This window comes from Diabrotica virgifera, chromosome 7, assembly GCF_917563875.1.
Source record: "Diabrotica virgifera virgifera chromosome 7, PGI_DIABVI_V3a".
Lineage (NCBI taxonomy): Eukaryota > Metazoa > Arthropoda > Insecta > Coleoptera > Chrysomelidae > Diabrotica > Diabrotica virgifera.
Window position 1 is genome coordinate 7,303,437 of NC_065449.1, and position 25,121 is coordinate 7,328,557.

General features: G+C 33.0%; 1 protein-coding gene across 4 annotated transcripts in view; it reads right to left on the minus strand.

The window, feature by feature from the left end:
- LOC114339993 (uncharacterized) overlaps positions 1–20,630 on the minus strand; it is a 263,249-nt gene extending 242,619 nt beyond the window's left edge. The window contains exon 1 of one of the 4 annotated variants that reach the window (XM_050655665.1): positions 20,200–20,630. In XM_050655665.1, coding sequence (XP_050511622.1) covers positions 20,200–20,248 — 49 coding nt within the window. In that variant the 5' untranslated portion in view covers positions 20,249–20,630. Of the gene's footprint in view, positions 1–15,392; positions 15,450–16,355; positions 16,486–18,273; positions 18,417–20,199 lie in introns of those variants that run through there. The other 3 variants (XM_050655666.1, XM_050655667.1, XM_050655668.1) reach the window with 3 other exon arrangements.
- Positions 20,631–25,121: the final 4,491 nt, after the last annotated feature.

Below are 25,121 nucleotides of genomic sequence, written 5' to 3' on the forward strand. Positions count from 1 at the left end.
GCTTTATTTGTTTTGGCATTTTATATACACATTCTTTATTTAAAAACTGATTATAAAATAGTCTATTTAAAAAAATAATTAATAACACTGACACTTTATTCGTTCATAAATAAAATGTTTTCATAAATTAAAAAGTTATCTTGTTATAACACTCTGTAGCGTTTATTTTTGTCACTTGTTGAGGCAGATTGCAATAAATCACTCAGAAATTTTTGGAGCTTATATTTTTTTTGTTTTACTACATTGTTTGAATAATAGTATAAAACAAATAATCAAGATTTCGAAAAACAAAAATATTGTAATAATGTATGTTTTTTGAGGTTTATAGGAAGTAGATAATTTTTATTTAGCGCTCCTTTGTCGTTGATGTTCTATGGATTTTGCCGTACATATTATTAGGGCAGTTAATGAGGGTATTTGGCTCCGAATTCCATCCTACTAGATCGATTTACTTGATATTTTCACAGTAGGTAGGGAATAGCTCAAGAAACAAAGTCTACCCTATGCCGATGTGCGCTTTTATCTTGGGGGTGGTTCCCACCCCTTCTCGGGGGTGAAAAATGTTTTTGTTAAAATAGCCACAATAGAGAACCTGATTTTAAGCAAAAATTGTTTCTATAATTATTTTTTGAAAACTCAATACTTTTTGAGTTATTCGTGGTTAAAAATTGGCCATTTTCATTGAAAAATGACATCTTTTCGGACGGATTTTTGCGAACACCTTAAAAACTATGCATCTAACAAAAAAACTATATAAAATATTTCTGTAGGTTATAAAAAAGCAAAGAGATTCGTTCCTTCATAAATCTTCTAGTTAAAGTACAAAGAGGGATATGGTAGGTAAGAAGAGTTTGTTTTTTTTTTTCTACATGCTCAAATCGGTGTATTCAACTTGAAATAACAGAGAAACTGTCGATTTTAGGTGTATAATGATACTAATAACTTTTATAGTGCTTGAAAAGACCTTTAAAATGAGCAATACTAAATGTCGATTAAATTCAAACTAAGCGAGATATTATGCAAACAATTGATGACTAATGTATTTTAAGGAGAAATAAGAAAGAAGTATATTTAACCCCTCATCCATCAGAATTTAAATACATCGTTTTCATTCTACAATACTTTTTATTATAGTGTTATTTCTATGTTCAAAAAGTTGGACTGGATTAAGATTTTTAAGAAAATTTAAAAATGGTCTCTATAATTTAATCTTTTTTTTTTTCAAAAACCATTCATTTTAAATCCGTCCAACTTTTTGAACATATAAATAACATAATAAAAGGTATTGTGGAAGGAAAACGATGCATATACATTTTGGTGGATGGGAAATTTGAGTATTGGAACTATCTTTCGGATCTTTTCCTAGATGAGTAAGACGAAATGTGATTGCATATTGTAGAGTCCTTTCCGCTTTCTTTATTCGTCGCCTCTTGGCTTATAAATTGTAAAAGTCAGACATTAAGGATGTTACCAGAAAGAGGTTTCAATAAGAAAAGTTTCAGATTTAAATAATTATTTGTTATTTTAATAATAAATTTTGAATCTAGGACCTTTCTTCTTTTCTCAACCCGTGACGTCTATTTACAGATCCCGTCCACTGAGTTAGTAAAGAAATCTATATTATATTCCGCAAAAAAAACTATACAACCATCTCCTTTGACAACTGAAATCTGCAACATCGTTCCCCAAGTTCCGTAAAATGACAAAGGCCAATCTATCTGGCGGAAGATCATATTATTCAGTAGAAGAGATTCTTAATGAATAATTATTAAGAAATTAGATTACCCTTATGTACAAGTAGTATTTTTATCTGTATTTGAGTGGCACATGCAACAGCTTAAACTTATTTATTTCTAAAGTTGGATTATGCAGTTTGCAATTTATTTAAATTTTGCAATAGATTGTTTTTGTTTTATTTCATTATCTTTTATTTTATAATATTTACGATTTATGTTGTAATTTTAGTAAATTATATTTGTTATTTTCTGACTCTTTATAAGTTTTTTCCATAAAATTGTTAAATTTTCAGTGATAATAAAGCATATTTATATTCGGTTCTATTACTATAGTTATAAATATACTATAGTCCAGTGGTCGCAATAATATTTTCACTTAAAAAAGAACTTGGTAGGAAAAACATTACCTCTATATCTTATTCTGATAAATTAGCTTTTATTAAACTTACAAACTTTAGAATTTTTGTCAAAAATCCTCTTAATGCTACAATAACCGAATTGAAATTTTCTTCATTTGAAATTGGCATTAATAGCTTTGAAATACAATTTCTGGATTTAAGAAAAAGGAGGTACGGCGTATCTGAAGACATGATCATTTTCAACGCTTAGAATAGTATTCCTGATTCTTATGATGATCTAAAAAAGCTCACGTTTGCTGTTCTTCCCCTTTTCGATTCTACATATCAACATTAAAAAAAAATGGATTTTGCGCAAAAAAATACAGTGTTGTAGTAATAGTCCAGGAACCGAAGCTTTTCACCTCGCAATTTTTACAGAATGGATCGAGTTGCTTGAAAATTTTAGAATAAGTAGTGGATAGTCCAAGGATCAAAATCTATATAATGCCGAAAAGCGCTTTTACCATGGGGGTGGTTGCCACCCCATCTCGTGAGTGGAAATTTTTTATTATAATTTTGACTGCAAAAGTTGATAAAAATATTCATTTTCAGCAAAAAATGTTATATACATTTTTTTGATAAGATTAATAGTGTTCGATTTATTAGCTATCGAAAGTGTTAATTTTATATCGAAAAAATCAATGTTTTTCGGTATTATACTCATTTACTATTCACTCAATTTTTTTCCGTAGAAAAAAGTTTTGCAATCCAATTTCTTGGGAATTAAATAAGCTACAATTTTATATTTAAATATTTTTTCGTATCTCTGATGCTACTCTTTCTATTCTGAAGCAAAATGCATTTTTTACCAAACTACAAAAATTCGTTATTCGCTTTTAACTACATTTTTTTAAAAACTAATCATTCTAAGCCAGTAAAACTTCTGGAATCTATTAACAATACATAAATAAACTTTATAACAATAGACTAAGAACACCGCTAACTTACATTATTATGCTTCCAATTGGATATCTCCTTTTTTTCAAAAAAATATATTGATTTTTTAACTGTAACTTTTTTATTTTTTATCCTAGAAAGTTTGTTAAAAAAGAATTTTAGAGGTTTTTACAGGACCTATAGGGATATTAGTATTATATCATGTTAAAATCCTCATTCGCAAAAAGAGGTGACTTTGAAAGGGTTGGTAAAGATGGTTTTTGCATGTTATTACAAGTTTTAATTTTCAATAGCTCACTCAATTTTTGACGTAGAAAAAATGTTTGCAAACCAAGTTCTTGGGAATTAAATAAGCTACAATTTTATATTTAAATATTTTTTCGAATCTCTGATGCTAATCTTTCTATTCTGAAGAAATTGGCCTTTTTTACCAAACTACAAAAATTCGTTATTCGCTTTTAACTCATTTTTTTTTAAACTAACCATTCTAAGCCGGTCAAACCTCTAGAACTTATTAACAATACATAAATTAAGAAGACCAAATAAGGTTAATGACCAATTTTAATTAGGGTGGAGAGTACGGGGAAGGTTACGATCACTTTTTCGCTGAAAAAAATAGGGACTAACATTCTTTTTACTCTAAGTCACTTAATATTTGAGCTAGGGACTATTTTTTTATTTCTGAAGATAGATATTTTTAAATACTTTAAATTAGCTTAAACAAGTTATCCTCGAGAAATGCATAGTTTTCTCGTCTTTTGACTTTTAATCTACAATATTTAGCATTTTACGAAGAAGAGCTAACATATAATAAAGTATAGCTCGATTACTATTGGTCTTAAAGCAAATTATAAAAAACGGTTTTGTTTATTTTTTCAAAAGGTACATTTTTGTTAAGAAAACTTGTTTTGATAGAACGAAACCTTTTTGAGTTATTAGCAGAAAACTGATTAAAGACAATGATTTTTTCGATTTAAACCAACACTTTCGATAGCGAACAAATCTAAAACTATTACTTTTATCAAAAAAATGTATAGAACGTTTTTTGCTTAGAATGAATGTGTTTACCAATTTTGCTGTCAAAATAAAATAAGAAATTTCCACTCCACCAAAAGCGCCTTTCGGCCTCATATAGATTTTGATCCTTGGACTATCCACTACTTATTCTCAAATTTTCAAGCAAATTGATCCATTCTGTAAAAATTGCGAGGTTTTGTCCTATTTTAAGCTTCATTACTTGGACTATAAATAAAACCTTACAAAAGGAAAGAAAATAGAAGTTTCTAAGAAGATTAAAAACGAAGATATCGCCAAAAAACGAAAAAACACGTTTTAATTTTTTGGGGGTTATGGATGGGGCTAGGGGTTTAAAAAATTTTTTGGTCGAATACTTTTTGATCTAGAACATGTGGTTTTTTTAGTTTTGGAATATCACTGGGAGCACTTTTCACTATCTTAACCTTTAGTTTTATTTAGTGTAATAAAAATTTGCTGAATAAGCAGATTTGGCTCCCAATTTTTTTTTAAATTGTTTTAATGTTCATATTTGGCTCTATGGCTAAAAATTTGCCGACCACTGCTATAGACGATTTGAACTATTAGGAACTATGAGATAGCCAATATTGTAACCCCATAATATGGAATATTATTCCTCTTAAAATCCGTTTTATATCAATTTTGCACGCCATGAGAGTCACGAAAGTCAATAACAGATCGATTAAACCACGCTTCCTGATCTTTTATTGACACCATGCACTTTACTGTTTAAAATAATTGGCATTTGGTTGATCTATTTTCAATTTAAATCATGTAAACATTGTCATAAATCATTACGATTGACTTAATGTTACTTAGCTATTGCTATTTCAACAATTCCATTGCATATTAAGTTTTTTATATTCCGTGACTAAAGTAGCTATAATAGTAACAAAGGTCATGTAACATGGTAATATTAGTTTGTTGTATTTTTTGTTTTAAATTGGATTATTAATGATTTTTTAATATGGTTCTGAAGCTATTTTTTGTGGCAATTATATTTATATCTTTAATACTGTTACGACAATTCCATAAGATTTGCTCCAAATATGAAATACAGAGCCGTGTATTCGTTGTTCGAAAGGTTAAAAGGCCTTGCACACTCATCAATAGATGCTTTCACAAGATCCAATACCTCACAAGGGCATAATGGCCCATGCTCATGCTAACGCATGACCACTTATGCTTTCTTTGTACAAACATGCAGAGAAGAGCACAAAAATAATAGTCGTCTTCGCTAAATTCTCGGAAGAAATGCCTCGAAAAGTGACAATGTTGGACAAGGAAAAGAAACGTTTCTACGGACTGGCGCCTTTCCAATCGATTGGTATGGATTTGATTATTCCAGCGATCATTCCCATGGTGTTATTTAGATGTACATCAATATTTGGAACATATGCACTGTTGATCCATATTGATGCGAAATATGTAGCTACGGAATCAATAGGAGCTAAATCTGAAGACCAACATGTGGATGCCAATGCTCTCCATGTTGTGCGGCGAGCTTCCGAATAAGTTTATTTCTGGTTTTTAGTTCTCGGCAACTGTACTTAAATGTTCTTACGCATATGTATTTTGGGTATTTATTGTGGTTGAATCGTTTATTATCAAAGTGAACTTTAGGTGTTCTTGAAGTCAAATTGTTGTTTAGGTGGAAGCAGGTTACTTCTGTGTTAGAGGCTTTAGGTCTATGTCTATATTTTTGAAAATAACTTTCGATAACTTCTAGATCTTCCGTGAGAATCCCGTCAGCTTCTTCCAGGTATTTTGTATGTGTTAATACAGTCCATTCATCGGCAGAACCAAATTTTGTTGATGTTGTTGCCATGTCTGTTTGAGTACCGAGCCTTGTTGCAGACCATTTTTGAGTTTGTTGGGGATGCGAATTTCTGGCCCAATAACTACTTAAAATACTCTATCGATGAGCATATTTTCTATTAATCTGGGGGTGAATTTGCAAGGGATAGTACGCAAGAGTTTATAAAACGTTCATTCTCGCCAGACTGTGCTGAAATCTGCTGACAAATCCATGAAAGCAGCAAAACTGTTTAGTTTTCTTTGAAAACAGGCTTTTATGTAAATAGAGAGAATAAAACCTGATCTACGACCTCGATTTGGTCTAAAACCTGCTTGTTCTATTGTAATAGCTATACAGGGTTTAACAAAAATACAGGTCATAAATTAAATCACATATTCTGGGACTAAAAATATTTCGAATGAACCTAACTTACCTTAGTACAAATATGCACGTAAAAAAGTTACAGCCCTTTGAAGTTACAAAATGAAAATCGATTTTTTCGAATATATCGAAAACTATTAGAGATTCTTTATTGAAAATGGACATATGGCATTCTTATGGCAGGAACATCTTAAAGAAACATTATAGTGAAATTTGTGCACCCCATAAAAATTTTATGGGGGTTTTGTTCCCTTAAACCCCTCCCAAACTTTTGTGTAAGTTCCAGTTAAATTATTATTGTGGTACCATTAGTTGAATTAAATATTTCTAAAACTTTTTTGCTTTTTTTTTCATTTTGCATTTAAAAATGTAAATCATAAATAAATGTTCATATTATTGCAAAGTCTCCATAATCGTACTGAACCTTATACAAATATGAGGTGGATTTGAAAAATATTCAAAATATCTCAATATAAACTGACTTTTCGAAAAAGTACTGAGAGGCAAAAAAGTTTTTAAAACATTGTATTTAACTAATGATACTACAATAATAATTAAATTGGAACGTACACAAAAGTTTGGGTAGGTTTAAAGGAACAAAACCCCCATAAATTTTTTATGGGGTGTCCAAATTTCACTATAATTTTTTCTTAATATACTACTGCCATAAGAATGCCACATATCCAGTTTCAATAAAAAATCTCTAATAGTTTTCGATATATTGGAAAAAATCAATTTTCATTTTTGGTCCCAGAATATGTGATTAAATTTATGACCTGTATTTTTGTTACACCCTGTATATATTATAGATGTACACAATAGAGTAATTGGTCGATAGTTTTTTGGGTGGTCAGGTGCTTTACCTGGTTTTAGTATTGCTAAAAATATTGAACGTTTAAATTCTCGTGAGATTCTGCCGGTCTGAATGATGTTTGTGAAGAAATGTGCTAGCCAGCTTTTTGTGTATTTCCCGCAATTAAATATGAATCGGGCTGGATGCCGTCGAAACCTGGGGCTTCTTCAGGAAAAAACGTCTTTAAGGGCAATCTCCTTTTCTTCACTTGTGATAGAGCGAGAATGTTTGGACTCGATCTGATGTGTCAGTTTTATCTCTGGTCGCTCTTGATCTGGTAACAATATGAGATGATACTGCGTTTGGGTTTATAACTTCTTTCCGTTGTATGATCTGCTGATTATTCTTTCGCTCATCCTCCGATTATTCATGAATCCTTTAACTTTTTATCAGTAGCATTATTAATACTAATAGGATAGTACATCTCCCTGTATACAGCAATAATGTACTTTACCTTTGTCACTAATAAAAAGATTATTACTTACTTAACTTCCTTTTTTATTGTTTATTATATGCTAAAAACTGTAACAACATTAATAGTCATTTAATGAATTAGCTTCTTAATTGTGTGAAAAATAACGAAAAACATAAAAGTTCCACTTAAGATAATAGGTATATTAAGTAAATGAATATTATTATTAATATTATTAAAATTAACGTAAGTATTTTACGGTCCATGACCCCTCATTTATATTATAAATTTATGCATAAAATTCTTTTATTAAAATTTGGTAGTTAAGTAATATTATTTTTGAAATAGAGAACATTATGCTCAAATGGATTATTTCTTAACAACATTCTCAACAATATAAGTTACTTGTGCTAGACATCTATTTTCTTTTATTTCAGAGCATATAGATTTTTTAATGCAGAAGAAGGTGGAGGCCAAATGAGACTAATTTCTAGCGTTTTCTGTTAAAGCAATCTTTAGTTTTTAGATCTCTGGCGATCATTGCATCTTCGACATCTCTCCAGGATCATCTTGGTCTGCCTCGTTTACTTTTAGTGGGTGGAGTTCATTTTTCTATCTCTTTTAGTCATCTATTTTCATGCATTCTCTGTAGGTGTTCATAACCGTTTAGTGTTTTGACTATTGTTTTTATTCTTAATTAATTTTGTGAAAAATTGGTTTTTATTTCTATTAGGTTTCTTTCTGTACTTGGACTTCCAGTAGGAGATCTCTGAATGTTCGAGCTCGTATATTTATTTTCCCACAATTAACTTGTTCTCCGATTTCTTTTTCCATTTTTGCCATTTATTCCATAAATTTTTTCATATCAGTATTTTCAAGTTGCTCGAAATAATTTATCCACAGTATCCTTTCTCGATTTATCCACAACATATTGTACCTGGAGAAAATGGTGTTAGTTCTATTATTGAGGCACTAAAACTAGGAGGTCCACTTTTGTAGTCACGAATCCAAACACTTTTTAATCTACGGCGGCATAATGAGAATATTCCAAATACATAAATGGAAGAATTTGGTTACAATCCTCCTTCATAAAAAAAGGGATAAATTATGTCTCTGTTCCGTTAGCTAATAAACCATATCAAGCTCTTTACTAGAACACCGTCAAACAGATTGGAAATAAAACTCGTTTTCTATCAGTCAGAAGAACAAGCAGGATTTCGATTAGGCCACGGAACAATCGATCTTCTGCAGTGCCTTAAAACTGTAGTCGAAAAATCTATTTAATAAAACATACTACTTGTTCTTATTTTTGTTGACTTTCATCAAGCATTTGACACAGTGAAAATAGCCGTCATCTTAACAGCACTATCAGAATGCAGAATAGACCACAGGTATGCGAATATTTTTCGAAATGTATACGAAAAGGCGACAACAACTGTAAACCTTCAATGCATGAATGAGAAAATAAAAAATAGCAGAGGGGTGTAGCAGGGAGATATTTTATCGTCAAAAATTGATGGTAGTGATTACAAGGATAGTGTTATTAAAACCATATGGAACACTACTGCAAAATTGGTACAAGAAAAATATATTATTCAAAAAATGGGTAGATTTGGGTTACCTAGATCAAATGTATTATTATTAAATTCCTTCCTCTCATTCTACTGAATTTTTGACCTATCACTTTGTTCGTGAAATAGTCTAATAAAATACCACTCGTGATTTAATTTATCTTATAAGTCTGTCTTTTATTTCTAAACTCAACTGAGTTGCTCAAAGAAAACACCACGAGTCCTATGGACTCGTGGTGTTTTCAAGCAACTCAGTTTCGTTTAGAAGTAAATCGACAGACTTATCGCGAAAATTGAATCACTAGTGGTATTACTATTGACTAGTCACCAATTAAACTACATTTTTAAAAATTCGTGTAAAATACCAGCTTTTCTAATATGTAAAAAGATTTTTTCTACGGACAATATTTTTAAAGTTATTCTAAATGTTTTTTAAACTACAAAATTTCACAAATTTGGCATTAGGATTTTTGACTATATTAGATAATTTTTTATCTTTTTTTAGTAAATTTTGATAGCATCAGTTTTCTACTTTCATTTGGCATACGCAGAATTGCTATATCTTCATTATTTTCTGTCTTATGTTATTGCAAAATAAAGGTCACTGGGATAAACAATTTGAATAACTCTTAAACTAATTAATGGATCGGTCTTAAATTTTGAGAGTTTGTTAAGTACCCCAATATCCTACTGCGAAACACTAAAGTTCTAAGTTAGTTTTCGTAAAAGTTATTAACAAATAACGATTTTCACTTATTTTGCAGTTTGCGTAGCAACCAATTAACTTTTTAACTTTAAAAAATCGGCATTTTGAAGGTTTTTCAATGTTCTAAAAAATTAAATTTTGTAATTTTGTCAACTATTTAGCTTTTGAATGGAGTGCAAAAAATCGAAAAAATCGCGATTTTTGCACTAAATTGGTAATAATTAAAAAACGCACGCGAACTCTAGGCAGGAAACAGGTAGGTTTTCTTCCTATTGGGACCGTGCAAGTTCGGCAAAGCGACCCCTATTTCTACGCTCTGTACTTTTATTCGCACTTTTAATTATATTGGCCAATTATATTAGTCCTGGTTACTGGATAATTATCAAGGCCATAGTCCAAAAAAATAGTAAGAAGAAAAAATAAGATTCAGGTTCTGTTATGAAAACCATGCCCCGCTAACTCTAATAAAAAAACATGTAATCGTATTTATTTTCCTTCCGTTTAGTCAGAGGCGCTGATGTCGGCATTGTGATTGGTGGAACATGACTTTTGACAAATCCTGCGCTATCTGTGAAGCTGTAATCTGTGTTCGTGTTCGTTCGTTCGTTGTCTGTCGTTCACTTATTTTATATGGTCGGTTATGTGATGTGTTTGGTGTTTGTGTTTGTGTCACCATAAAAAGCTGATATTCAGTCGTGTTTTTTGATATTTTTGTTATTTCATAATCGAGTACCTTTTTAAAGGTAAGTTTTTCTGATTGTAGGTACTGTTTATCCAACAGTTTTAAAATACACATTTTATTTCGCGTTTTGTTGTTGGGTCTAATGGCCGATCAGCTGTTGTGTGCAGCCGATAAATTCAACAAGTAAACATATATTTAATCGAAATTAAATACTCATATTTCTATGTATAATGTCACATTATTGTATAAATAAATAATTAAGAAACAAAAGTTGTTTGTGTTTTACCTTTATTGTCCACTTAAATAAAATAATATTAAATATTGGAAGTACCGTATGGAGGCTATGGTGTACCTAGCGTGGAGGCTAGATAACGCTACCCTTCCTATCCAATCAACAGCAAGAACGTTTAAAATTTCACACCTATCATGTCGAAGCTATAGACCACTTATGTGGAGGCCAGATTTGTAGTATCCTTCCAATTTTCCAGGTGCTGAAATACGTGACATATTTTTTGAAGGGTAAGATCCAATGAACTGTCAACACCGATGGAATGGGCAAGAAGTGAATTTAATGACGCCAGGATGAGATAGCGCTAGTCAGGGAAGGAGGGAAGATAATGGCCATCTTTCCTAAACAAAAAATTTATTGTGGTAGTCAGCGTTGCCAGCTTGGGGTATTTTTCCATAATTTTGGAGTAATTTGAAAGCGTCTAGAGGAATTTTTCTAAGCAGAAATGGTTGTGGAGGGACAATTATGAGATATTTTAAGGGGTCATAGTAAATTAAATTTGCGTATATACGTAGAACTGTATAATTATACTCTCATATAATCGAAGACGATAGGACCTATGAATTATTTCCAAGGCCCTCTGTTGATAAATAGTATAATTTTGGTTTACTGTTCTCTACATTTGACTACTAATTTATTAAAATGCGTCAAAAATTTAAATTTAAGGGGTTTGAGCTTCAATTTGAGGGAATTTCAGTTTCTAAGTGGGGGATTTATAAAACCACATCTGGCAACTCTGGTCATTATGATAATATCCAACCAATGAAGAAGTCAAATTTTCCCTGACAAGCTCTGTCTCTCTCTAGGACCTCTCACTTGTATGTTGGCCGCAATGTCGCTTCACTGTTTAAATGGGATGGGGCCATTCCATCCGTGTTGACAGTTCATTGGTAAGATCGCATTCTACCAAATCACACAACACTTTTTTCTATGATGAAAACGTGAACAATTGTATGTAGTAAATAAAATTAGTTATTAAAATGCAGTACTGCACTCAAAATACAATTAATTAAATTTACCTTTATATAATAATTGCATATCATATCAATATTGTGGAGCAATATATAATTTTTCTGCTTCAATGACATGGTATGAAATATACGTCAATTTGACAATTTCAATTAACAATATGAATTATTTAAGGTAGTTGCAATATTTCTCCGCGACTCGCGCACGGTCGTTTCTCGTTTCCCTTCCAAGTACTTGTGATAGGGGAGCCCAAGCGGGGATTTTTGCAGTTACTCGAGCGCGTCAGATTATCATATGGGGAGAAACCTGGTACACTGCAGATGTACCTCTACCATATATTGGCTCTTAACACAGGGGAGTTCGTTAAGGGGGGCCCGAAAAAAGAAATATATCCTTAAAAAAACTCGAAATTGTCAGATTAAGATAAGGTAAGTTAAGTACATGCAAAAGAGTGTATATTTCAAAAATCTGACGATTTGAGCCGGGCGTAAGGAAATGGGTGAGCCCCAAAATTTCACAAGAAAAAAGCGAATATTTCGCGAAATTAATGACAGATCGAAAAACTAAAAAATATGTGCTCAATATTTTTAAAAAATCTATCGAATGATACAAAACACGACTTCCCACGGAGAGGGGTGGGGGGTAAATTTAAAATTTTAAATACGAATCCCGCGATATTTCGCGAAATAAACATCAGATCGAATAACTGTAAAATACACTTGTTCAATATTTTTAAAAAATCTATCGGATGGCACCAAACACAACCCCTCACGGGAGTGGGGTGGGGGGTTACTTTAAAATTTTAAATAGGAGCCCCCATTTTTTATTACAGATTTGGATTCCTTACGTAAAAATAAGTAACTTTTATTCGAAACATTTTTTCGAATTGTGGATAGATGGCGTTATAATCGGAAAAAACGATTGTTGGAAATGAAAAATTAAATTAAAAAATGGCAAGCGCCCACTAAAATGGAAAACTTTACTTAACTTTTTTTGGTTTTAGGACCTACTCTTCACAATCCAATAGGTCCCCAAAGCGCTCGAGTGACTGCACATTTAGCATACTTTGCTCCCCTACCATTGCACACCGCGAATAGGTCTACAATAACTAAAAAAGTAGTGAGCTACCTGGATCTTTGAGTGTCCCGAATATGGTCTACTTCTAGCTTATTATCCTGGACTATAACTCTCACAAAAACATCAGCGGAAAGATACAACGTAAAATGGAGAGGTGAATAGACTAATAAATGAGGAAGTTCGTAAACGAACCGAAGTGAAAGGCATTATCGAACACATTACAAAGCAAACATGGAAATGGGTGGGAAATGTTGCAAAAATGAAAGATGACAGGTGAACAAAAAAAATTGCTTGGGCAGACAAACGAAACTTGAGAAGACCCCCAACGCAATGGAAAGACGACCTCAAAAGAATTGTGACCAATTAGATAGCAGAGGCGCAGAACAGAAGAACATGGAAATATCTGAAAGAAGTCTATGTTTAAAATTGGCAAATCAATGTTGATTGACGAAGATGATTGTGCTTCTTATTTTTCTTGTCTTGTTTCTTCTCTAAATTCAACTTAGTTTCTTTAAGATGTGTGGATCCTCTCTGTAGATATGATAAATATATTCCTGTTTGTCTTTCAAGTTGCTCCCTTTTCACCTTCTCCACATTATCAAAAACTCCATGGCAACCGTTTACATATACATATATACAAAAACTTAAAAGCATTTCGTTATCGCACATGAGAAATAAAACGCTTTTGTCAGAAAAACATGTTTTATAATTCAACTTATCAAAATGTACATAAGCGCCTTATGTAATCTCAGATTTTTTTTTAATTCTTGCAAGGCTTTTATCACTGTGCAAACATTTCAGTTCACAGTGCTCGAACTATTCCAGGAAATCAAATAAAAGTATGAGAATCATTGTCGTAACCTTTGATCGCAGATATAATTGAAATACTAAACTATTGTGAATTGATTAGCGCAATGTGCAATGCTAATTTCTGCAGCGTGCAAACTATGTTTTTAATATGAAATCTGTAATATAAAGAACAAATTACAAATAATCAATATATCAATTAGAAATATCCATGTCACTTGTCGGTTGTTATATCTCAGAGAACGGCAGTTCTCGCCAGTGGCGCACAACTCCTCTACATGCGACACTATATATACAGGAAATTTTCGATTTTCTAAGTCTGACTGAATTGAAAATTAGGCCAAATCGTATCTTAAGGTTTAGGAAAAGACTCGCCCATCCATATGTCAACCATCCATTTCATGTCAACCGCGGTCCAAGGGTGTGGATTTTACGACCTTTCCCATTTAGGGACGGTTTTTCGTTCTCGTTCCCAAAACTTTCAAAAATTTCGAAAATTAAGTCCGACCTTTAGGGTTTCTGATAGTACTGATCATTAATTTTCCAACCCATGTCTAACTTTGAAAATCGGTTATACCATTCAAAAGTTAACGAGCTGAGAAATATCACTCAATGTCTATTTAAAAAAGGGAAAATGTTTGTGCGTATATAATATGTATGTATGTGTGTGGAAAAATTATACCGATCTGGCTATTATACCGAACGGCTATCGAATATACTTAACGATTCCAAATAGAAATAAAAACAGTTCAAAGAAATTCCCAAAAATTATCCACCAGTTCCAAAATTTTCAAATTGAAGTGACTGTCAAAGAATCACTTGGTCGTCCAGGTAGGTATCTATATAGAAACGACGACAATTATATTGGAGATCACCTTCCAAAACAAATTATCAGTCAAAGAAGATGTTTCAGCTATTCCCAAAAAAAAGAAGCTGTACAAAAACTGTGGATGTACTATACCTTTATGCAAAAAGTATTTGTTAATAACGTTTCTAAATAAAAATAAAAACAGGAAAAAACTTAGAGCGTCCAATTCAAAGAAATTCCCAAAAAATATTCCACCATTTCCAAAATTTGATCAAAATCGGTGCTCTTCTTAAGAATTCTTAAGTTTCAAAATATTTTACCGTAAAAGAATGGACTATATACAAAGAACGTTGTAGTAGATCATAACATATGAGCTATGGTGCATTTCCAAATCAAGTGTATGTTTGAAAATATAATAATAAATATTTTGAATGAAATTCATACTCTGACATAAAACGATCTAACGAAATTTCAAATAAATTCCTCATTCCCCCTAACCCAGATAGAATATCGACAAAAGGCACACATGATGACCTAAGCAAATACCCTTACGGAAAAGCGATCAATTAAGAGCTAAGCATTGTTTAAACACTCGATTAGTAAACGCCGGCGAGTTATTCATATTCTGATTTCTCCAAAAAAGCCTCCCCACAAAATCCATAGGAGGGTTGCTCCAGGACATCGTCTGACTTTTTGCTACAGTTACAGGTACCAGAAACTGGGAGTCAGCAAGAAATGCTGCGACTAAGGAAGTGTCAGATGCTGAGAAAAATTATTGCAGATAATGAAAATAGTGAACAAAATTACGCATGGGTAAAAGAACACTTTTCTAGAACAGTTTTCTTATTTATTATACTGTTTTGTAATAGCTAGATAATAGGACTAATGTGCATTATAAACATTCAGGTTAAATTTAAGAATCTTGTAAGAAAACTTTGTCAAAAATGAGGAACATTTTGATCAAGAAACTTACCGGTAATTTCCAATGTTCTCCATCTAGTTTTCCTGGCCTTCTTTCCCATTTTCTCAAAGCATTCCCTTTCCAAAAAATCCCCCACCTTTCATCAGATCCGACAGTCCGCTTTTTTTTATTTTCCCGTCTTAAAAAACCCGCACCTTCATAAAGTAAACCGAAAAGACTTAACGTTTCGAAATAAAAATAAAAACAGAAAAAATTAAGAGCGTCCAATTCAAAGAAATTCCCAAAACTTATCCACCAGTTTCAAAATTTGATCAAAATCGGTGCGGTTCTTTAGAATCCTGAAGTTTCAGAATATTTTACCGTAAAAGAATAGACTATATACAAATAACGTTGTAGTAGATCATTAAATATGAGCTGTCGTGCATTTCCAAATCAAGCGTATGTATTACAATAGAATAATAAATATTTTGAATAAAATTCACGCCATAACATCAAAAGATCTAACGATATTTCAAATAAATTCATCATTCCCCCCTAACCCAGATAAATATCGACAAAAGGCACACATGATAACCTAAGCATATACCCTTACGGAAAAGCGATCAATTAAGAGCTAAAGCATTGTTTAAACACTCGATTAGTAAACGCCGGCGAGTTATTCATAATCTGATTTCTCCAAAAAAGCCTCCCCACAAAATCAATAGGAGGGTTACTCCAGGACATCGTCTGAGTTTTTGCTACAGTTACAGGTACCAGAAACTGGGAGTCAGCAAGAAATGCTGCGACTAAGGAAGTGTCAGATGCTGAGAAAAATTATTGCAGATAATGAAAATAGTGCGGAAAATTACGCATGGGTAAAAGAACACTTTTATAGGACAGTTTTCTTATTTATTATACTGTTTTGTTATAGCTAGATAATAGGACTAATGTGCATTATAAACATTCAGGTTAAATTTAAGAATCTTGTAAGAAAACTTTGTCAAAAATGAGGAACATTTTGGTCAAGAAACTTACCGGTAATTTCCAATGTTCTCCATCTAGTTTTCCTGGCCTTCTTTCCCATTTTCTCAAAGCACTCCCTTTCCAAAAAATCCCCCACCTTTCATCAGATCCGACAGTCCGCTTTTTTTATTTTCCCGTCTTAAAAAACCCGCACCTTCATAAAGTAAACCGAAAAGATTTAACGTTTCGAAATAAAAATAAAAACAGAAAAAATTAAGAGCGTCCAATTCAAAGAAATTCCCAAAAATTATCCACCAGTTTCAAAATTTGATCAAAATCGGTGCGGTTCTTTAGAATCCTGAAGTTTCAGAATATTTTACCGTAAAAGAATAGACTATATACAAATAATGTTGTAGTAGATCATTAAATATGAGCTGTCGTGCATTTCCAAATCAAGCGTATGTATTACAATAGAATAATAAATTTTTTGAATAAAATTCACACTCTAACATCAAACGATCTAACGAAATTTCAAATAAATTCATCATTCCCCCCTAACCCAGATAAATATCGACAAAAGGCACACATGATGACCTAAGCATATACCCTTACGGAAAAGCGATCAATTAAGAGCTAAGCATTGTTTAAACACTTGATTAGTAAACGCCGGCGAGTTATTCATAATCTGATTTCTCCAAAAAAGCCTCCCCACAAAATCAATAGGAGGGTTACTCCAGGACATCGTCTGAGTTTTTGCTACAGTTACAGGTACCAGAAACTGGGAGTCAGCAAGAAATGCTGCGACTAAGGAAGTGTCAGATGCTGAGAAAAATTATTGCAGATAATGAAAATAATGAACAAAATTACGCATGGTGAAAAGAACACTTTTCTAGAACAGTTTTCTTATTTATTATACTGTTTTGTTATAGCTAGATAATAGAACTAATGTGCATTATATACATTCAGGTTAAATTTAAGAATCCTGTAAGAAAACTTCGCCAAAATAAGAAAGAGTTTGGTCAAGAAACTTACCGGTAGTTTCCAATGTTCTCCATCTAGTTTTCCTGGCCTTCTTTCCCATTTTCTCAAAGCACTCCTTTTCCAAAAAATCCCCCACCTTTCATCAGATCCGACAGTCCGTTTTTCTTTTTTTTTTCGTCTTAAAAAACCCGCACCTTCATTGTGACACAAAGTAAACCGAAAAGACTTAAAGTTTCGAAATAAAAATAAAAACAGATAAAATTTAGAGCGTCCAATTCAAAGAAATTCCCAAAAAATATTCCACTAGTTCCAAAATTTGATCAAAATCGGCGCGGTTCTTTAGAATCCTGAAGTTTCACAATATTTTACCTCAAAAGAATGGACTATATACAAATAACGTTGTAGTAGATCATTAAATAGGAGCTGTCGTGCATTTTCAAATCAAGCGTATGTATTACAATAGAATAATAAATATTTTGAATAAAATTCACGCTCTAACATCAAACGATCTAACGAAATTTCAAATAAATTCATCATTCCTCCCTAACCCAGATAAATATCGACAAAAGGCATACATGATGACCTAAGCATATACCCTTACGGAAAAGCCACCAATTAAGAGCTAAGCATTGTTTAAACACTCGATTAGTAAACGCCGGCGAGTTATTCATAATCTGATTTCTCCAAAAAAGCCTCCCCACAAAATCAATAGGAGGGTTACTCCAGGACATCGTCTGAGTTTTTGCTACAGTTACAGGTACCAGAAACTGGGAGTCAGCAAGAAATGCTGCGATTAAGGAAGTGTCAGATGCTGAGAAAAGTTATTGCAGATAATGAAAATAGTGAACAAAATTACGCATGGGTAAAAGAACAGTTTTCTTATTTATTATACTGTTTTGTTATAGCTATATAATAGGACTAATGTGCATTATATACATTCAGGTTGAATTTAAGAATCCTGTAAGAAAACTTTGCCAAAAATGAGGAAAATTTTGGTCAAGAAACTTACCGGTAATTTCCAATGTTCTCCATCTAGTTTTCCTGGCCTTCTTTCCCATTTTCTCAAAGCACTCCTTTTCCAAAAAATCCCCCACCTTTCATCAGATCCGACAGTCCGTTTTTCTTTTTTTTTTCGTCTTAAAAAACCCGCACCTTCATTGTGACACAAAGTAAACCGAAAAGACTTAAAGTTTCGAAATAAAAATAAAAACAGATAAAATTTAGAGCGTCCAATTCAAAGAAATTCCCAAAAAATATTCCACTAGTTCCAAAATTTGATCAAAATCGGCGCGGTTCTTTAGAATCCTGAAGTTTCACAATATTTTACCTCAAAAGAATGGACTATATACAAATAACGTTGTAGTAGATCATTAAATAGGAGCTGTCGTGCATTTTCAAATCAAGCGTATGTATTACAATAGAATAATAAATATTTTGAATAAAATTCACGCTCTAACATCAAACGATCTAACGAAATTTCAAATAAATTCATCATTCCCCCCTAACCCAGATAAATATCGATAAAAGGCACACATGATGACCTAAGCATATACCCTTACGGAAAAGCGATCAATTAAGAGCTAAGCATTGTTTAAACACTCGATTAGTAAACGCCGGCGAGTTATTCATAATCTGATTTCTCCAAAAAAGCCTCCCCACAAAATCAATAGGAGGGTTACTCCAGGACATCGTCTGAGTTTTTGCTACAGTTACAGGTACCAGAAACTGGGAGTCAGCAAGAAATGCTGCGACTAAGGAAGTGTCAGATGCTGAGAAAAATTATTGCAGATAATGAAAATAATGAACAAAATTACGCATGGTGAAAAGAACACTTTTCTAGAACAGTTTTCTTATTTATTATACTGTTTTGTTATAGCTAGATAATAGAACTAATGTGCATTATATACATTCAGGTTAAATTTAAGAATCCTGTAAGAAAACTTCGCCAAAATAAGAAAGAGTTTGGTCAAGAAACTTACCGGTAGTTTCCAATGTTCTCCATCTAGTTTTCCTGGCCTTCTTTCCCATTTTCTCAAAGCACTCCTTTTCCAAAAAATCCCCCACCTTTCATCAGATCCGACAGTCCGTTTTTCTTATTTTTCCGTCTTAAAAAACCCGCACCTTCATTGTGACACAAAGTAAACCGAAAAGACTTGAAAGTTTCGAAATAAAAATAAAAACAGATCAAATTTAGAGCGTCCAATTCAAAGAAATTCCCAAAAAATATTCCACAAGTTCCAAAATTTGATCAAAATCGGCGCGGTTCTTTAGAATCCTGAAGTTTCACAATATTTTACCTCAAAAGAATGGACTATATACAAATAACGTTGTAGTAGATCATTAAATAGGAGCTGTCGTGCATTTTCAAATCAAGCGTATGTATTACAATAGAATAATAAATATTTTGAATAAAATTCACGCTCTAACATCAAACGATCTAACGAAATTTCAAATAAATTCATCATTCCTCCCTAACCCAGATAAATATCGACAAAAGGCATACATGATGACCTAAGCATATACCCTTACGGAAAAGCCACCAATTAAGAGCTAAGCATTGTTTAAACACTTGATTAGTAAACGCCGGCGAGTTATTCATAATCTGATTTCTCCAAAAAAGCCTCCCCACAAAATCAATAGGAGGGTTACTCCAGGACATCGTCTGAGTTTTTGCTACAGTTACAGGTACCAGAAACTGGGAGTCAGCAAGAAATGCTGCGACTAAGGAAGTGTCAGATGCTGAGAAAAATTATTGCAGATAATGAAAATAGTGAACAAAATTACGCATGGGTAAAAGAACACTTTTCTAGAACAGTTTTCTTATTTATTATACTGTTTTGTTATAGCTAGATAATAGGACTAATGTGCAGTATATATAAGAATCCTGTAAGAAAACTTTGCCAAAAATGAGGAAAATTTTGGTCAAGAAACTTACCGGTAATTTCCAATGTTCTCCATCTAGTTTTCCTGGCCTTCTTTCCCATTTTCTCAAAGCACTCCTTTTCCAAAAAATCCCCCACCTTTCATCAGATCCGACAGTCCGTTTTTCTTATTTTCCCGTCTTAAAAAACCCGCACCTTCATTGTGACACAAAGTAAACCGAAAATAATAAACGTTACCAAATAAAAATAAAAACAGAAAAAATTTAGAGCGTCCAATTCAAATAAATTCCCAAAAATTATCCACCAGTTCCAAAATTTTCAAATTCGCCGGCTGTCCCGCGTGTACTTTAATTTTTTATCACAAGAAACTCACATATCGCTCGGAAGTTACAGCATGAGTCTTACAACGGTAGTTACATAATCCAAATCCCCGCGCTATGTAACATTATTGACTAAAATGAGACGCGTTTTCCACTACCGTGGCGATCGGAGACCAAATAATATATTTGTAGCGGTCGGGAGTCTTCGGGACTGCTCGCAGAGACAATCTTTCATTGATCCTGCTCAAGGTTTGATCCGGTATAGAGGGAAAACGGGCAGGAACTCTATGGAACTAGTTTTTCCGCGCTAAATACTAGTTTTTTCGCGATATATCAGGATATGCATATAACGACCAATGTAGCGACAATTTATTTATTTGTTTTTTCGTTTTTAAATGTCTAAAATATTTAAATCACTACGTAAATATCCAACTATTGAATATAGTGCCAAGATATTTCACCAAATGGTTTTTTACTCATCCAGATTTATATGTTGTTTATATTTTAACTGTGACATTGTCCTAAAATGTCATTCATGTACAAATATGTGACATTACACGACAATGTTCTTCTTTTTCTTCTACAACTAATATGTTTTACCAGTTGTCCTCTGAATCTACTTTTATTAACTTCCTCTTCTCGTGGATAAGTGTTCCTGCATTATCTTCTTTTTTTGTGTATACATGGTCTGTTTTTTCCATGTCTCTCCAATAAGTTGTCATTTCATCATTTTCGTGGTCTTTTTCATTTTCGAATTATGTGGTCGTTCTATTCTACTCTTCTGTTTCTTACCCAGTTATTGATGCCACCTTGCATGTCTGTCGTATAGGTAGCTGTACTACTAGCTCTGTCCCATAGTGTCTTACCATCGATTTTTTGAAGGCTCTCTGCTATTTCCAGCATTCTTTTTGTTCTCTCTGTGGTAAGTCGTGTTTCTACCGCGTATGCCATTAATGGTCGGATGACTGTTTTGTAAACTCTGCCTTTCATTTCGTTTCCGATATTTTTATCTCCATACTGTTTCATTAACGCAACCTGTTTACTGTATTAACTTGATCTCGGTTAATTCATCTTTTACTTTTATTGTGTTTTTCCTGATTTATCTACTAGAATATTAGTGGTTTTCTTATTATCTCTTCTTCTTATTTGCAAACCATTTTCGTGTAGATATATCTATCTTTATCTTCTTTATCTTCTTTTTGTGTAGACATATCTATCTCTGTTTTTCAATCTGCCTCCAGTAAGTTGTCATTCCATCGTTTTTGTGGTGTTCTCACTGATCGTCTTCCTATTGGGGAACCGTCTCTTGCTGTCCTTATTACTTTATTCGTTGTCATTCGGCTTATATGGTCATTTCATCCCACTCTTCTGTTTCTTACCCAGGTATTAATGTTAATGTGGTCCACGTCAAGGGCGGATCCAGGGAGGGGGCCATGGGGGCCATGGCCCCCTCCGAGAATTTAGAATAATATAAATTTAAATATTTGCAGTTCAAATGTTTTTAATTTCAAACACATATATATGTACAAAACAGGGGATAAATACGTTTTCTGGACTAGAATTGAAAAAAAGGAGTAACGGAGAAACTTCAAGAATGACTTTTGGGTTTTTTATAAATCAAAATGTTGATAATTTTACAGAGTGCCAATTGTTAGAACGATCTTGACAGCCATCAAAATCGTATAAATTTTCATATTCTATACACACAAAGAATAAAAAAGAAGTGAAGCGTTACTTGGGTCACTAGCACTTAGAACAAAGGAGTTGGTTGGTATTTTTGCACAGTCAAAAGGAATTGTTTTACAAATATTGCGTTTCATTTTTCTAATGAAAAATATGGTCACAATAACACAAAAACTCATGAGCAAGACGGAGTCAGTCATATAAACCCATGAAAAAACATCATACCACAAGGAGTGCGTTCAGGTTGAGCTGGATTTTCTAAAAAGTTATCGCAACCCTCAAAAGTCAATAATTAACCAGATAGACTCTCAGAGGTCTAAACAGAAACAAAAAATAAAGAAAGACTACGACCAATAGTGGGGTCTATAGTGTTCTTAGGTCGACAAAATATTCCTCTAAGAGACCATCGCATCGTGATGATGGCCTTATGCTTCTGGAAGAAGATGCTGGACCTAGGAATGAGGGGAATTGCTGTGGTACTAAGGCAAAACCCGATATGTCAAAAATGATCGATTATTCGTTTTTAATGCCAATATGTACATTGAGCGATGAAGAATGTGATGACAAAACCCTACATGGCTAAACGCATCCATGTAACCAGTAGATAATAAAATTGTTTCCGATATGTCCACTATTACAACAACACCGCGAACTTTTAAACTCATCTGCTTCAAAATCACGTTTTTTGACATATCGGGTTTTGCCTTAGCACCACAGTGTTAAGGTTTAAAATCGCATCAGGAGGTAAGACTCTTAAATAACACCTATCCACAGCATCTTCCTGAGCAACATACATTAGTAGCAGCAGTCAAAATCAATTAAAAACATGTGGTGAAGAAATAATTGAACAAATAATATTTGACGAAACGACTGACGTATCCCACGTGGAACGGCTTTCTCTAAATTTGGGATACATACACAATAACAACATTCGTAAAGACTCAAATTCATTGACGCTTATGAGAACCTAAACATAATTAGTGAAAATCAAGAAAGGGGGAAAGAACAAGGCCTGGCAGGAGAAGCATTGGAAAAAATAGTATTAAACTTGTTGAAAGAACTGCACTTGGATCCGAAGAAATGTGTAGGAATCAGTACTATGGCAGGAATGGTGAGTTTTAAGGCACTTCTCAAAGTGTGTGGAAAGTGACTTTAAACTCACCATTGTAACCCTAATTTTTAAAAATTACTCCCCGTACTTCTGGTACTCCTCTCCAAAAAAAGTTTATGGCCCCTCCCGAAAATCGATCCTGGATCCGCCCTTGGTCCACGTTGGTTGCATCTCCGTCGTATATCTGTACTACTAGCTCTGTCAAATAGTGTCATTAATATCGATTTTTCGAAGGGTTTTCATCTTCGCTTTTCGAGCAATCTTTATGTCCTTTTTGTGTCAGGCCATGTTTCTGTCACGTATGTCATTATTAGTCTGATGACTGTTTTGTAAATTCTGCCTTTCATTTATTTTCCGATATTTTTATTTCTCTTTATTGTTCCATTCACGCAACCTGCAGCTCTGTTTGCTCTACTCACTTGATCTTCCACTTCTGTTTCGAGTTTTCCGTAGCTAGATAGTGTGATGCCTAGATATTTAATCTCCATCACTTGTTCTATTATCGGACCCTCCAGGTCCAATTTACATCTTATTGGATTTGTTATAACCATGCATCTAGTCTTTTTTGGAGAAATTAACATGTTAAACTTTGTGGCGGTTATATTAAATTGATGTATGATTTGTTGTAAATCATCTTCACTTTGAGAGATTAATATTGCATCGTCTGCATAGCAGATTTGGGCGTCGAAACGTTAATAAAATTATTTTTTTCATTTTAATTGTGGCTTATTTCCCATATAAATAATTAATCATAAAAATGCCACAAGGAAATAGCTTCAGAACAAGATTATTTAAGTTGTTTTTCTCCCATTTGGTATCCTTTTGTAGTTCTTACTTTTTTATTATTTCATCCATGATCAGGCTGAACAATAAAGGACTTAAGGAATCCCCCTGTTTTATCCCATTGCCAGCTTCAATTGGGTCAGTTAGTTCATCTTCTACTTTTATTTTTATTGTGTTGTTCTGGTAGATGTTTTCGATATTTTTAATTATTTCTAGGGGTACCTCTCTTGAGTATAACAAATGGATAACGTCCTTTAATTTGACCCTGTCAAGTGCTTCCTTAAAGTCCACGAAACATAAATATGCCAATTTGTTGTATTCTAACGATTTCTTTTGAATTTGCTTCAGAAATATTGCGTCGGTGCATGACCTTCCCGACCTAAAACCTTGATATTCTTCTGCTAATCTTATAATTTCATTCTGTTTATTATCACTTTGGTTGTTAATTTTAATGTTGTGTTTAATAAGTTAATTCTTTTGTAATTCTCTGTGTCCGATTTATTTCCTTTTTGAAGAGAGGTATTAGTATGATTGATCTCCGTTCTTGTGATATTCTGTTTTGTTTTATTATTTTTTGTATTAGTTTTAATAGTTGTTTAGTCAGATGTCAAATCTTGTCCTGCATACTTTATGAGTTCGTTCGATATTCTGTCCTCACCTGGGGATTTTCTATTTTTTAATTTTCTTAATGCTTCCTTTACCTCTCCCTCCTCGATGTTTATTTCTTCGTTTGTCGTAACTTCAGGTGTTGGTGGTTCATTATCGTCGCCTTTAGCAAATAGAGATTGGAAGTAGTCTGCCATGTTTCCTTCTGAATGTGTTTCGCTTTTATTAATTTGGCCATCTCCTTTCTTTGCCTCTGTTCATTTTCCATACTTCTTTTTGTATTCCGTAGAAGTTGTGTTCCATCTGCTTTGAGAAGGTCTACCAGTGTTCCCTTTTATGTATCTGACTAAAGAATTCGTTTCCTTTTTGTTTCGTTTGCAGTGGTTATATGCCTGTTGTGTAGATATAACTTTGAACTGCATAATATGTAAATGCATAAGTTTGATGGAAAAGATTATGCAAGGCAAAATCC